General features: G+C 43.4%; 1 protein-coding gene and 1 pseudogene across 1 annotated transcript; one reads left to right on the forward strand and one right to left on the reverse strand.

Moving 5' to 3' along the window:
* Positions 1–1,556: 1,556 nt before the first annotated feature.
* On the forward strand, positions 1,557–4,059 carry LOC136503772 (G-type lectin S-receptor-like serine/threonine-protein kinase B120; annotated as a pseudogene).
* A 2,112-nt stretch (positions 4,060–6,171) lies between these two features.
* On the reverse strand, positions 6,172–11,331 carry LOC136504929 (prefoldin subunit 3-like). Its single transcript, XM_066499983.1, has 6 exons — positions 11,121–11,331; positions 8,276–8,333; positions 7,634–7,705; positions 6,730–6,849; positions 6,549–6,650; positions 6,172–6,447 (listed from the first exon to the last, which is right to left on the reverse strand). Exons 1-6 carry the CDS (start codon positions 11,273–11,275, stop codon positions 6,376–6,378), a joined length of 579 nt encoding a protein of 192 aa, XP_066356080.1. The 5' UTR covers positions 11,276–11,331; the 3' UTR covers positions 6,172–6,375.
* Between the last annotated feature and the right edge of the window lie 391 nt (positions 11,332–11,722).

Genomic DNA, 11,722 nt, shown 5'->3' on the forward strand with positions numbered 1-11,722 from the left:
GCGTCCTTCACGCGATACTTGGCCGCTTTTGGGAACGACAGCCTCCTCTGCTTCCCAACCAGGCAGTTGTCACACAGCTCGCCTCTATGCTCGATGTGAGGTTGCCCTCGGACCATCTCCTCTAGCTGACCAAGCATGTCGAAGCTGAGATGTCCGAACCGGGCATGTCACATCACGGTTCCTCGGTGTGTCTTGCCGCCAGGCACACCGGCTGCTCTACCTTTAGGTCAAGCAGGTACAACCGGTTTAGGGACCTCTTCACCTTGGCAAGAAGTCGCTGTTCCTGGTCCTTGATCCTAAGGACTCCATCCTTGATCAGTACCTCGCTACCGCGCTCATCTAGCCGACCAATGCTGATGATGCTTGAACGCACCTGCGGGATGTAATATACATCCATTAGCACGCGGTGCTCCCCGTTCTGGCACCTGAAGATGATGGTGCCGCGCCCTTGGATTGCCACCCTTGAGCCGTCATCAAACTTCACTGTACTGGTACCATCATCGTCGAGCTCGGAGAAGGCTGCCTTAGAGCCCGTCATGTGGCTGCCGGCACCAGAGTCTAGATACCACTGTTGCGCCTGGTCGGCGCCCACACGTCTGAGGTGAACTTGGGCGCGTGGTTCGTCGAGGTTGATAGCCTTAAGGGCCTTCCCAGGTCCTTCTACCGTCGTCACCTCTTCCTACTCCTCGGCCTCGATTTCGTGCAGTGTAGAGAACGTCGCCATCAGGATAGTGGCCTCATCATCATCAGCTTGCGCCAGATGTGCCTCATCCTTCTTCTCTTGCTTGTGATTTGGACACTCCCGTGCCCAATGGCCCGTCTTCCCACAGCGTTGGTAGGCGTTGGGGTCAACCTGCTTCTTCCTCTCCGAAGAAGCCTTGCTGCGGCGTTTGTCATCGCCACCACGGCTGGAGGAGGCTGCCTTCTCGGAGTTCCTCCGAGCAGCCCACTCCTCTGTCAGCAGTAGTTTACCGCTGTTCTTCGTTGCTGTCGCCTGCTCCAGGCGCTCGTCCACCCCCTGTAGATGGCCTGTCACATCCTCAATAGTGAGGGTGGACAAGTCCAGCATCGTCTCTATGGAGAGAGCGATCTAGATATACTTTGTCGACACGGAGTGGAGGTACTTGGAGACCGCCTCCTCTTCGTCGATGGTGACGTCGTGGCTCTTCAGCTTGCTGATGAGCGTCTGCATGCGGAGGGAGAAGTCCTCCACCGATTTACCATCCTTGAACTTGAGGTTGACGTACTCCTGCTTCAGAAGCTGGGCCGTTGCCTTCTTTGCGCGGTCGGAACCGACGCGCATCGCCACAATAGCCTCCCACACTTCCTTAGCAGAGCTCTTCGCCCCCAATGGCTCCCTATACTACGCTGGTACAGCAGCGAGGATAGCCTCCAACACTGACATATCATCTTCTTCATTCTCGGTGCCCTTGTCAACAGTATTCTAGAGCTGTCGGGCTCTGAGCTTGACCTTCATGGTCACCGACCACTCTCCATAGTTGGTGCAAGTCAGCATCGGCCAACTGGTGCCGCTGACCTCCCACACCGTGCGAACAATGACCTCCTGTCGTGGCTGGGCAGCCACAACAGTGCCACTGCTGTCGCCCATCTCTGAACCGTCCGTCATCGCTAGCGGTTAGACTAGCGACGGCGCTTGCTCGGCTCTGATACCACTTGTTAGCCCACGGGATCACTGGCTCAAGCGAGTTGACCACTCGCCAGTCTTGTCGAGCACCCGCTAGTGTTGCCGAGCACTCACTAGCTAAGCCGACTACGAACAAGCGTTGTCCGAACACACACACTATGGCTAGAGGTTGAAGAAGATGGAGAATAGAGCATACACACACAGTACAAGCACCAGCGTTGGCCGAAGCCCTATATAGGAGATGGTAAATCTGAACTCTCTTTACTGGGTTGCAGTGGCAAACTATTTATACAACTCTATCCATCTAGTCCTAGTACAGCTAACATGTTGCTACAGTCACTAGATAACACAGCAGGACTGACTTCTGCGCCTATCCCTGCATGTGGCTACAGTGAGACAGGAGAGTCATTTGGCGCATGCCTTCTACAGCGGCTACAGTACCACAGCATTGAACCTTTTCGGCGTCGCCTTCCCTTACTGTGTGTTCACACAAGGAAGCAGTAGATTATCTAACAATTTCATAGAGTTCAAAAATGAAGTCCAGCTCATAGCCAAACTCCAACACAGGAATTTGGTTAGGCTCTTGGGGTGTTGCTCTCAAGAAGAGGAGAAAATATTGGTCTATGAATACTTGCCAAACAAAAGCTTAGACTTCTTCATCTTTGGTAACACATTTACATATATTAATTTATTTTAGAGGCAATTTTTGTGGAAGCAGCCAAAGGACTAAAAGTTCTCGAAAATTTGTTTCTATCAGGGCCATGAATCCAGTCCCTATGTAACTGAAATAGATATATGTATTTGCAGATGAAAACAGAAGAGTTTTACTGGACTGGAACAAGCGTATATCAATAATTGAAGGAATAGCACATGGGCTCCCCTACCTACATAAGCACTCCCGGTTGCGTATCATACATCGAGATCTTAAACCAAGCAATATTCTTTTGGATGGTGAAATGAATCCTAAAATTTCAGACTCGAACTGGCAAAAATATTTACTTCAAATAACACTGAAGAAAGCACTACAAGAAGAGTGGTTGGCACATAGTAAGTTTCATATAAACTTTTTTTTTGTGAAGCTTAATGTTGCTAATGGACACCACTAACGGACATATTTATGCTTAGCTAAGACATGGACATTCTTTTTAGTGGCTACCAGTAGGCCTGGACAAAATACTCGCGGCTCGCCAACTCGCTCGACCATTGGCCGGCTCGACTCGGCTCGTTTTAACTTTTTCACGAGTTGAGCTGGAAGTCTAGCTCGCTAGTTTAATGAGCCAGCTCGCGAGCTGCTCACGAGCTGAGGCCTATCAGCCCACGACCATGAATCCAGAAAATATTGATACTGACCTAGAAGTGTACACATATTATATTGGTATGTAATCCTTATTTTCAGCTATTTTATATGAATTTTAATTTTATAATTGTTGTGGTACTTAAATGTTGATTTTATGGATTGTTTTTCAGGGAGAAGATGATGATGCTGACATTGAATCTGTGGACTTTCCTAAGTTTGTGGTGGCAAGCAATTAGTTAGTATGCTGGAACTGCATGATCATGGATGGACAAACTATGTTGCATGGTTGATACTTTTGATGAACTTTGATATGTATTAATTATGTATGGTTGCATAATGGTGGCCGTCACCTTCTAGAATTAATGTAGCATAAACATTATAAACATGTGTGTCATATTTTATTTGTAGTAGCTTGCGAGCTAAACGAGCCAGCTCGAGCTCGGTAATGAGCTGAGCCGAGCTACCCCTCTAGCTCATAATATTAATGAGCCGAGCCGAGCTGGCTCGTTAGCCTAACGAGTCAGCTCAAGCTGGACTGAGCCGAGCCGAGCTGGCTAGATATTCCGCCCTAGCTACATGGCTCCTGAGTATACTTACGAGGGTATCTTCTCAATCAAATCTGATGCGTTCAGCTTTGGTGTTCTCGTTCTTGAGATCCTTGGAGGTAAAAGGAATTCTGCAAGTGGCCATGAATGTGGAAATTTCATTAATCTCCTTGGATATGTGAGTTGGACACACATGTAACTTGCAAAAAATATTTTGTTTACTTGGTATCTTATACAAATATATAATTTTGTTTATTTGCAAAACAGGCATGGAAGTTATTTGAAGAGGAAAATGGAGTGAGCTCATTGATGCATCACTGAACACCATTAGTCACTCAGAAGAAATGATGAGGTGTATGAACATTGCATTGTTGTGTGTACAAGAGAAAGCAGCTGATCGACCCACCATCTCAGACGTTGTTGCAATGCTAGGCAACAAATCTATCATCCTGGTTAAGCCAAAGCATCCTGCATATTTCAATCTAAGTAGTGTAGGAAACGAAGAGGCCTCCACTGCTATGCGGCCGAGCAGTATTCAGCCTGATCGGCTGAGCTTATTGTCTCGTAAATGATCGTAAATTTACAGCCGGAACAATATTTTTCTCTCACACCAAACTAGCCAGCAGTACTTCTTCACGATCCAGCAACGAACAAGCCCAGCCAAACGAACAGGCTGATTAATGATGTGACCATATCTGTAACAACTACTGGTAGATAGGTTTTGTTTCGTGTAATGCTTTATTTCTACGAATCCAATATACAGAACTAGGAGATCTCTGGGACCGTTGCTGGAATCACAAGGAGTAAAATTCAGCACATAATTGATTTAAGATCCTAATGTCGAAGAAAAAAATTTATAGAGCGTTTATTCCGTGTGATTTTATGGCTTGTGAGTTGTGACAGTCAGTTACCGCAACGCTGGGACACAATTCATACTGACTTCAGCTTCCAAGTGAACAACAATTGACCAAATTCGCTAGTTCAAACAAAAGCCAAAGATGAGTCAACGTTAGGCAGTTAGTTATCATATCGACTGAAAAAGGCTGGCTTAATTGGCAAAGCTATGACTATGAATTAATTGATCCTGGCAACGAATTTTGGCAAGCTGTAAAAGTAGACCAGGACACCAGGTCAAATGGAAGATCTAGCTAGCAACAGCATGCTGACTAAATCCAAATCCAACCGCTTGCGAGGAAAATGCAAGAGAATATTAATCTACATTGATAAATATGAAGGGATTACAACCTGTAGTTAGCCATAACGCAAGCATGGTTGCCATATTAACTGTTGCTGTGATGGAACATAATTCTAATGCAGGACAGCAGCACCGTTTCAGGCTTGTGTGCTGCTGATTGTTAGCAGATGATCAGAACATGCAGTGCTTGCATTTGCATGCACTTGGAGGGAGCTGGACTTGTTGTTCCTTGTTGACAGAAGAGGGAAGTTTGGCAACAAAGGCCTTGCCATCAGCCAAAAAGAAAAAGGCCTACCGATTGCACCATTGTTCAGCTGCAGAGTGGCCTGTCGCTGGCCGTCGCCACTGCTCGTCGGCATAGTGCCCGGCAGCGGCGCAGACAGATGCATACAAGAGAACCTGGTCCTGGTCGGTCACGTAGTCATAGGGCCAGCTTTGTCAAATTCAAATTTGTTCGATAAGCTGGTCGACTCGTAGGATCTTGAAGCACGCTAGGGCATGTGATCTGCTTGCTAAGTTGTTGGAACTTAGAATGCTGTGCGCCTGTGATTTCAGACTTGAGCTTCATCGTCATTTATTCAAGGTAGAGAGCTTGCAAATACAGGCCACAGATGGATTAAAGCCTACAAAGTTGTCAGTTAACACTGAAGACCTAGACAGCCACAATCTGTGTCGGAACATTTTAGCACTGTACAGCTACGACCATTATTGACCAGAACAATATAAAATCATTCTGACAAGGTAAAATCTAGTCCCTTGTCCCATAAAAAAAACATCATATAAAAAGGGTATAGAAAAGGGGTATTATAGCATTCAAATTTTGTCCCATAAAAAAAATGTCATTATAGGCAAACACATAGATTATACTTTCTAGCCCAACACATAAATGAAAGACAACTTTAGGATATTTGGTCATCTGCCAAAAGTTTAGTATCTACCCCAACTTCTAGAATGACTCTTTGTGGAACATAAGGAGCAATTGTCAAGCATGACAATGGGCCCTACCTTAGTCATCTAACCTGTTCAAATTTTTTTTCAAATCTATCTTTGCTCAACATGACAATGGGCCATTTATCTTGGGGACTGCGATCAAGTAAGGCCTTGTTTAGTTGTAGGAATTTGGATTTTGAGACTACTGTACCACGTTCATTTTTATTTGACAAATAGTATTCAAACATGGACTAATTAGACTCAAAACGTTCGTCTCGCAATTTCCCACCAAACTGTGTAATTAATTTTTCTTTTCGTCTACATTTAATGCTCCATGCACGTGCCGCAAACATTCGATGTGACAGATACTGTAGCAACTTTTTAGAAGTTAGGGTAAAACTAAACAAGGGCTAAACAAAAAAATGTTCCAGCTATGCATGTTTGGCAATCGCAAGGCTTCTCTGTAAACCCTAAAGAATAGTAAAATATCTTGTGAAATGTGATCCATCAAGCCAGAATATGGGCACCCACCGGGGAAAAAGAGCAGTGAAATGACATCTTCTACTAAAGTCCCCACACCATAAAACAGGATAAACCGATACATTGTTACACAGCAAAGGAACCATCAACAACAAAAGAGCTCACCATGATGGACTAATCTGCCAGAGGTAGCAAAACGTACCCAAAAAAAAAAAGTTGTCCCAATCACATTGGTTGGCCTCGTGATATAACTAATCAAGTTTCTTTTTTTTTTTGGTAGCAATCAAGTTTCTTTTATAGCCTGTTTGCTTCTCCGTTGGTGTACATCCCAGTTGAATACCCGAGCAATTGTTACCTGACCAAGATATCATTCGAAATTATAGGTATGAGACCATGGTATAATCATTGCCGGATCATGCAAACTAAGATCATTTAAGCTAGTCATAACAATTTTACCTGAGTGATGGTTTGCTGGTCTCGCAAGAACTGAAGATCAGCAACAAGGACTTCTAAGCTGGCCTTGGCATTTTCCAAGTTTTTCTTCAAGAGGGCATTTGCCTGCAAAAGTTCAGGAAATAAGGGGGATGGACGAAAACAAAAGTCACACCGAAAACACGGATGCTCATTGTTTAATAACCTCATCGCAAGAGTACTCCAGCATCACATTTGCACCCAACCACAGGCACACTGAGTCAGTATCCTCAATTTTTGCACGGGAGTAGATCCCCTCGGATAATTCAAAATCAGCTATGAGTGCCTGCATCAGTTAATTGGAAACCATGGATAGTTAGCTTTCACTGAGACAATTGTTTTTCTCAAGTCCGGTCCAAACTAGAATCCATCATGATTTTAGCTTAAAAGAAGCTATTGAGAAGCCTACAGCTTAATTTCCTGCAAATGTGCACTATGTGCAGAGGCGGAACCAGCGATTTTGATTAAGGGGGGCCGAACAAATATGATGACACCTCTAAGTATGATAAATATACACATAAATGTATGTTTCAAGAACTTTTCAAGTGTTTTTACATGTGCAGTTAGTATTCATAACGAAAAATCATAATCTTGTGATGAAAAATAGGTGAATTGATGATTTTATGTGCTATCCAGTGACTATGTGTAGACAATAGGCAAGTTTAAATGGCACTGCAGATGAAACAATTTGACATGTATGTAATGCAAGCATATGAAACCCCTGGTGCAGTACCTTTTCCAATCATAAAATTCCTTGGGTTGGGTGCTTTACTGAGAATTCAATGTTTCATGTACTTTTCATGCTTAAATCTTTATACAACATTCAGTTACTAACCAATAAGAGTTGCAGAAAGTACACAATAAACAAGTAGAGTAAAATTTGAGATATAGAGGATCTAAAGTTTCTAGGTAGCAGAACACAAGGTAAAGGAACCAATGGACCATGTAAAGCGTCAAAACTGAACATTTTATAGGCCTAAGTGCTAGAGTACAGCCCCAACAATAGTGCCATCATCATGATAGAAGACGAAAAGAAAGTAGATAACTCAATTCTAGGAAATTGTACAAACCTCACCCAAATCCTTTTTAGCTTGTAATGTTGCAACAATATCCAAGCACTTCTCTATATCAGGAATCTTTGCCTGTCAACAGAATAGAGGCTACTATGTTACATCTGATTGCTAACATAAGTAAAACTTATCAAAGTGATTAACTGTTAGTCTGTTCCATGAAAAGCAATTGTATTTTCTACCACTAATCCAATACTCCATTCTAAAACATAGCTTAGTTTTGTCCTAGATAATAGTTTTCTAACATTGACCAAGTTTGTAGAAAATACACCAACATGTAGAACATCAAGTAAGTTTAATTAAATCCAAGATGAAATATGTATTGATAGTGCATTTATTTGATACTCCTTGTCCAGTTTTGTTCGTTGCCTAAGGTCCAGAAAAGTTTCCAAGTATGATCAGTGAACAGCTGTGCTAAGGAATACCAGGGCTTGTGTCGGAATCATGAAGAAATTATGAACTTCTGGGAGCTATCACCTATCGCTAAGAGGTTCATGATGAAAGCCTTAGATGTAAAACCAAATCTTCACACTTTCACCCATACACTTGGACTTTTAGGCAACACTAAGTTTACTAATCATGTGAATATCATAGAACAAACAAGCAAACCCATAAAAATCTTAAGGAAAATAATATGAGCACCTGAAGATCCCTTTGTTGTGCTAGAAGCTTCATCTCCACTATTTTGTACTGCTGCAACCTAAGCAAAATGGAAAACACATGTTATGTTTCTCCTCAAAATAAGCACGACAGATGAAAATTTGAACATTCACAGAGAAAGACTATTTAGCCACAATCTGAAAGAAAGTCCTTTGAAAAGAAATTAGAATGAACTAATCTCAACCATGTCTGCCCTGATTGCATCGAAGGTTCCTCCAAATGAGCACACTAGCTCTAGTATTGTTAGTTTATTAGCTCTAAAAAAAATCTCAGGATCCCAAGGCCAACAGAAATCATTATTCGAGCACATTAGTACAATAGAGATTCAGATTCAAAATACTATGACGGTACATTCTGAACCCTAAAATTGCTATGTAATTAACTCTTATTTTGGTACACTGTACGCATGGCAAGGATTAGGAGCCAATCTCCCAAAATACAGAAGCTGATCCCTAGGCGATGTTTTCTTCCTCCACTATGCGGGTGACAATCTCCAGACTGCCAGAGCCACACAACAATATAAAGTTCAGTTCAACACAGGCACACATCAATTCTGTCATGTTTCATGCCTATTAATGGTCTTCCACTAGGAATGAAAACGATTGAAAACGGTAAGGAACTGTACTATAGTACGAAAAAAATGGTCGGTAAAGGATTTCCCCATATTTATGAAATTAACTACTCCCTCCGCCCCAAAAAGAATGTAATTCTAGGTTTGGGACAAGTCAAACTTTTTTAAGTTTGACCAAGTTTATAGAAAATAGTATCAATATTTATGTCTTCAGATAAGTTAACTGTACAAATATATTTCATAATTAATCTAATAATACTTATTTGGCATCATAAATGTTTGTATTTTCTCGTATAGATTTGGTCAAAATTGAAAGTGTTTGACTCCTTGGGAAGTGAGAATTGCATTCTTTTTGGGACAGAGGGAGTAATAAGAAAACAGTTATGCTCAAATAAGAAAATGACAAACTTTTTTGTTTGGTAAAAACAGAAACGGTCGAAAACATTCTCATAATACGGAAAACAATATCAGAAGGTATGGGAATTTCCCATACTACTTTCAACCCTATCTTCCACTAAACAGTAGTAGCTACAAATACACAGTATGCATTCACACATTATGGAAAGCATATGATAATGACAGCGCTTCTCCTCATGCCCCAGCACTCAGTCTTGTCGGGTCTGGCATCAGACGATAGCCACAAGTTTAGCACCCGGACAATGGAATCAAAAAGGTATCACTGGATATATGGGCTGCTGTACTAGGCGAGGATATATAGCCTTGACACTTCCAAAGCACGTAACACCTTACACGAAGTTTTAATGGAAAAACATTCAAGCCCCCTGCGTCCTTTCCATCACATGTTGCATAAAAGAACAGCAAATGCCCGCAAGATCACAGAAACAGATGTCAGGACAGTTTTCACATAAAAACACTTGACAAGGTAGGAATAAACCAAAAGGGTGCCAATTCAGAATGGTATGATTAAATACCATGGATAGGACAGAAATTTAAATGTATTTGCAGGCAGAGTAAATTGACCAATAGCTAGGGACTAGTGGACATATGTTGCAGCTAGGGCAACCCACATTTCAGTGCAAACATGAAAAGTGTGATCACAAGCGTTCAACCAAATGGAACAAACTTTGCCTAATGATTGAACAGAAATAACCCTTCCTGGACAGCTCATGGAAGAGTTTGCATTTTAGCATTCAGTATTTCATTCATAACTAAGAAGAATATAAATATGCCCCATTTTACATGGACACTGCTTAAAGCTATTGCTATATAATAGGAAATCTTAATGACTAGAATTCTCTAAGTTTTAGAATGTCTTGTTTAAGAGACTAAGTATTTTTTATTGGAATTCAATTATGGAATAGCTTTCTGAACTTAATTAACTATTTGAATTGAATTTTACCAAAGATATTACAAAGGCAATGTCCACCTCAGAGTAAACAACAATACAATCAGAATTCCTCATTTTTAAGAAGAAATGTTGAATGGATGGAAAGGTAACGCTTTATGAAAGATGCAAAACAAATAGGCCACTTCTCCCAGGTCAAGCACGATCCAAGGAGGCAATGAATGCGGAGCAAGTTATATAAACCCACAAGGCAGTAAGTTTACAAAAACAGAGTCGCAGGGAATAAATCTAGATTCCCGCCACAACCAGGTAGAATTTTCTTTTCTTTTTCTTATGTTTTGTGCAAATACAAGCACCAAATGCTCCTACTATCGAACTGCATGATCAGCAAGCATGGATAACCAAAACAAAAGGAGGGACCTTTGCAAACCATAAATGGTATCCGAGTCGGGGACCAAGTACTAACCACAGCATATTCAGCAAACAGATAGTAGAACAAAAGCTACTCCAAAACCAGGATGCGGCAAATGGGTTGAAAGAAGTTGGAGACTCTGCGAAGGGGTATCGAGATTCACACTCGCAGGAATACGAGCGAAGGCCCATCAATCTATTAAGTATGAAACCAGTAGAATGTCCAGACCCCCGGCAGAAACCCTGAACCAGTCAACTCGATTGCTCCCAGTCCGTAAGCTCAACTAACAAGCGGAGGTGGAGCGGGATCATCAACCACCACTACAAACACGCAGCTGGGATCCGAACAAAGCAGCCGCATCTCCTCTCCAAAAGCTACCACGTCGGAGGTGCTCGCACAGTGGATCCAGGTCGTACCCGATACGACAGGCGCCAGCGGTACCAATACGCGATTCCCCGAATCAAGCGCGCGCGCTCCGGAGCCTAGCGAGATCCCTAAGCTACTACTGTACCCAAAGTTTTTGTGAGGTTTTGTTCACCTTTCCTGTAGGAAGGCGAGGGCGGAGTTGACGTCGAGCCCGGCCTGGCGGAGGTAGGCCTCGACGTCCTCGACGAAGGCCGCCGCCGGGATGCCCCGCCGCTCCGCCACCCCCTGCGGCGTCGACGCCGACGCCGACGCCGCCGCCGCCGCCATGAGAAAGAGAGAGAGAGAGGGCCCAAGTGGAGATGGAGAGAAAGAGAAAGAGGAGAAGCAGGCAGAGTCAAAGCCCAAAGAGCGACAAGGTTTCAAGCACAAACAGGGTGGGTGACAGAAAAGGCCCACCAAACCCACGGGCTGGGAATGGTTGATGAGCTGCTCCGACCAAATGTCCTGGATGAAGCCCAAAGCAAAGGTCCATCCCTCCGTATTTTCTTCTTGTTCGGTGGAACCGTAATGCTATATGTCTTGCGTCCGACGTGCTTCTTCATCTCTGGACGTGGCTCGCACTCCTCTACTCACTCCCCTCGCCTTATCCTCATCCACCTGCCTCACGTCGCTCAGCCCACTCCATACGGAGACACTCGCCGCCGCTCCCTCACGATCTGCTCGCGGCGCCGCCCCGCCCGAGCCGTGCGTCCCTCGCCCGTCCCCCCTCCCTCC

The sequence above is a fragment of the Miscanthus floridulus genome, chromosome 14 (assembly GCF_019320115.1).
Source record: "Miscanthus floridulus cultivar M001 chromosome 14, ASM1932011v1, whole genome shotgun sequence".
In the NCBI taxonomy this organism is placed as follows: domain Eukaryota; kingdom Viridiplantae; phylum Streptophyta; class Magnoliopsida; order Poales; family Poaceae; genus Miscanthus; species Miscanthus floridulus.

Bases quoted from the DNA above. Each gene is read 5' to 3' on its own strand.
- LOC136504929 (XM_066499983.1), bottom strand. From the start codon at position 11,275: ATGGCGGCGGCGGCGGCGTCGGCGTCGGCGTCGACGCCGCAGGGGGTG. The intron at 8,334-11,120 runs GTGAACAAAACC...CATTTTGCTTAG, and splicing joins CTCGCCTTCCTACAGGAAAG to GTTGCAGCAGTACAAAATAG. The intron at 7,706-8,275 runs GTGCTCATATTA...TTCTGTTGACAG, and splicing joins CACAACAAAGGGATCTTCAG to GCAAAGATTCCTGATATAGA.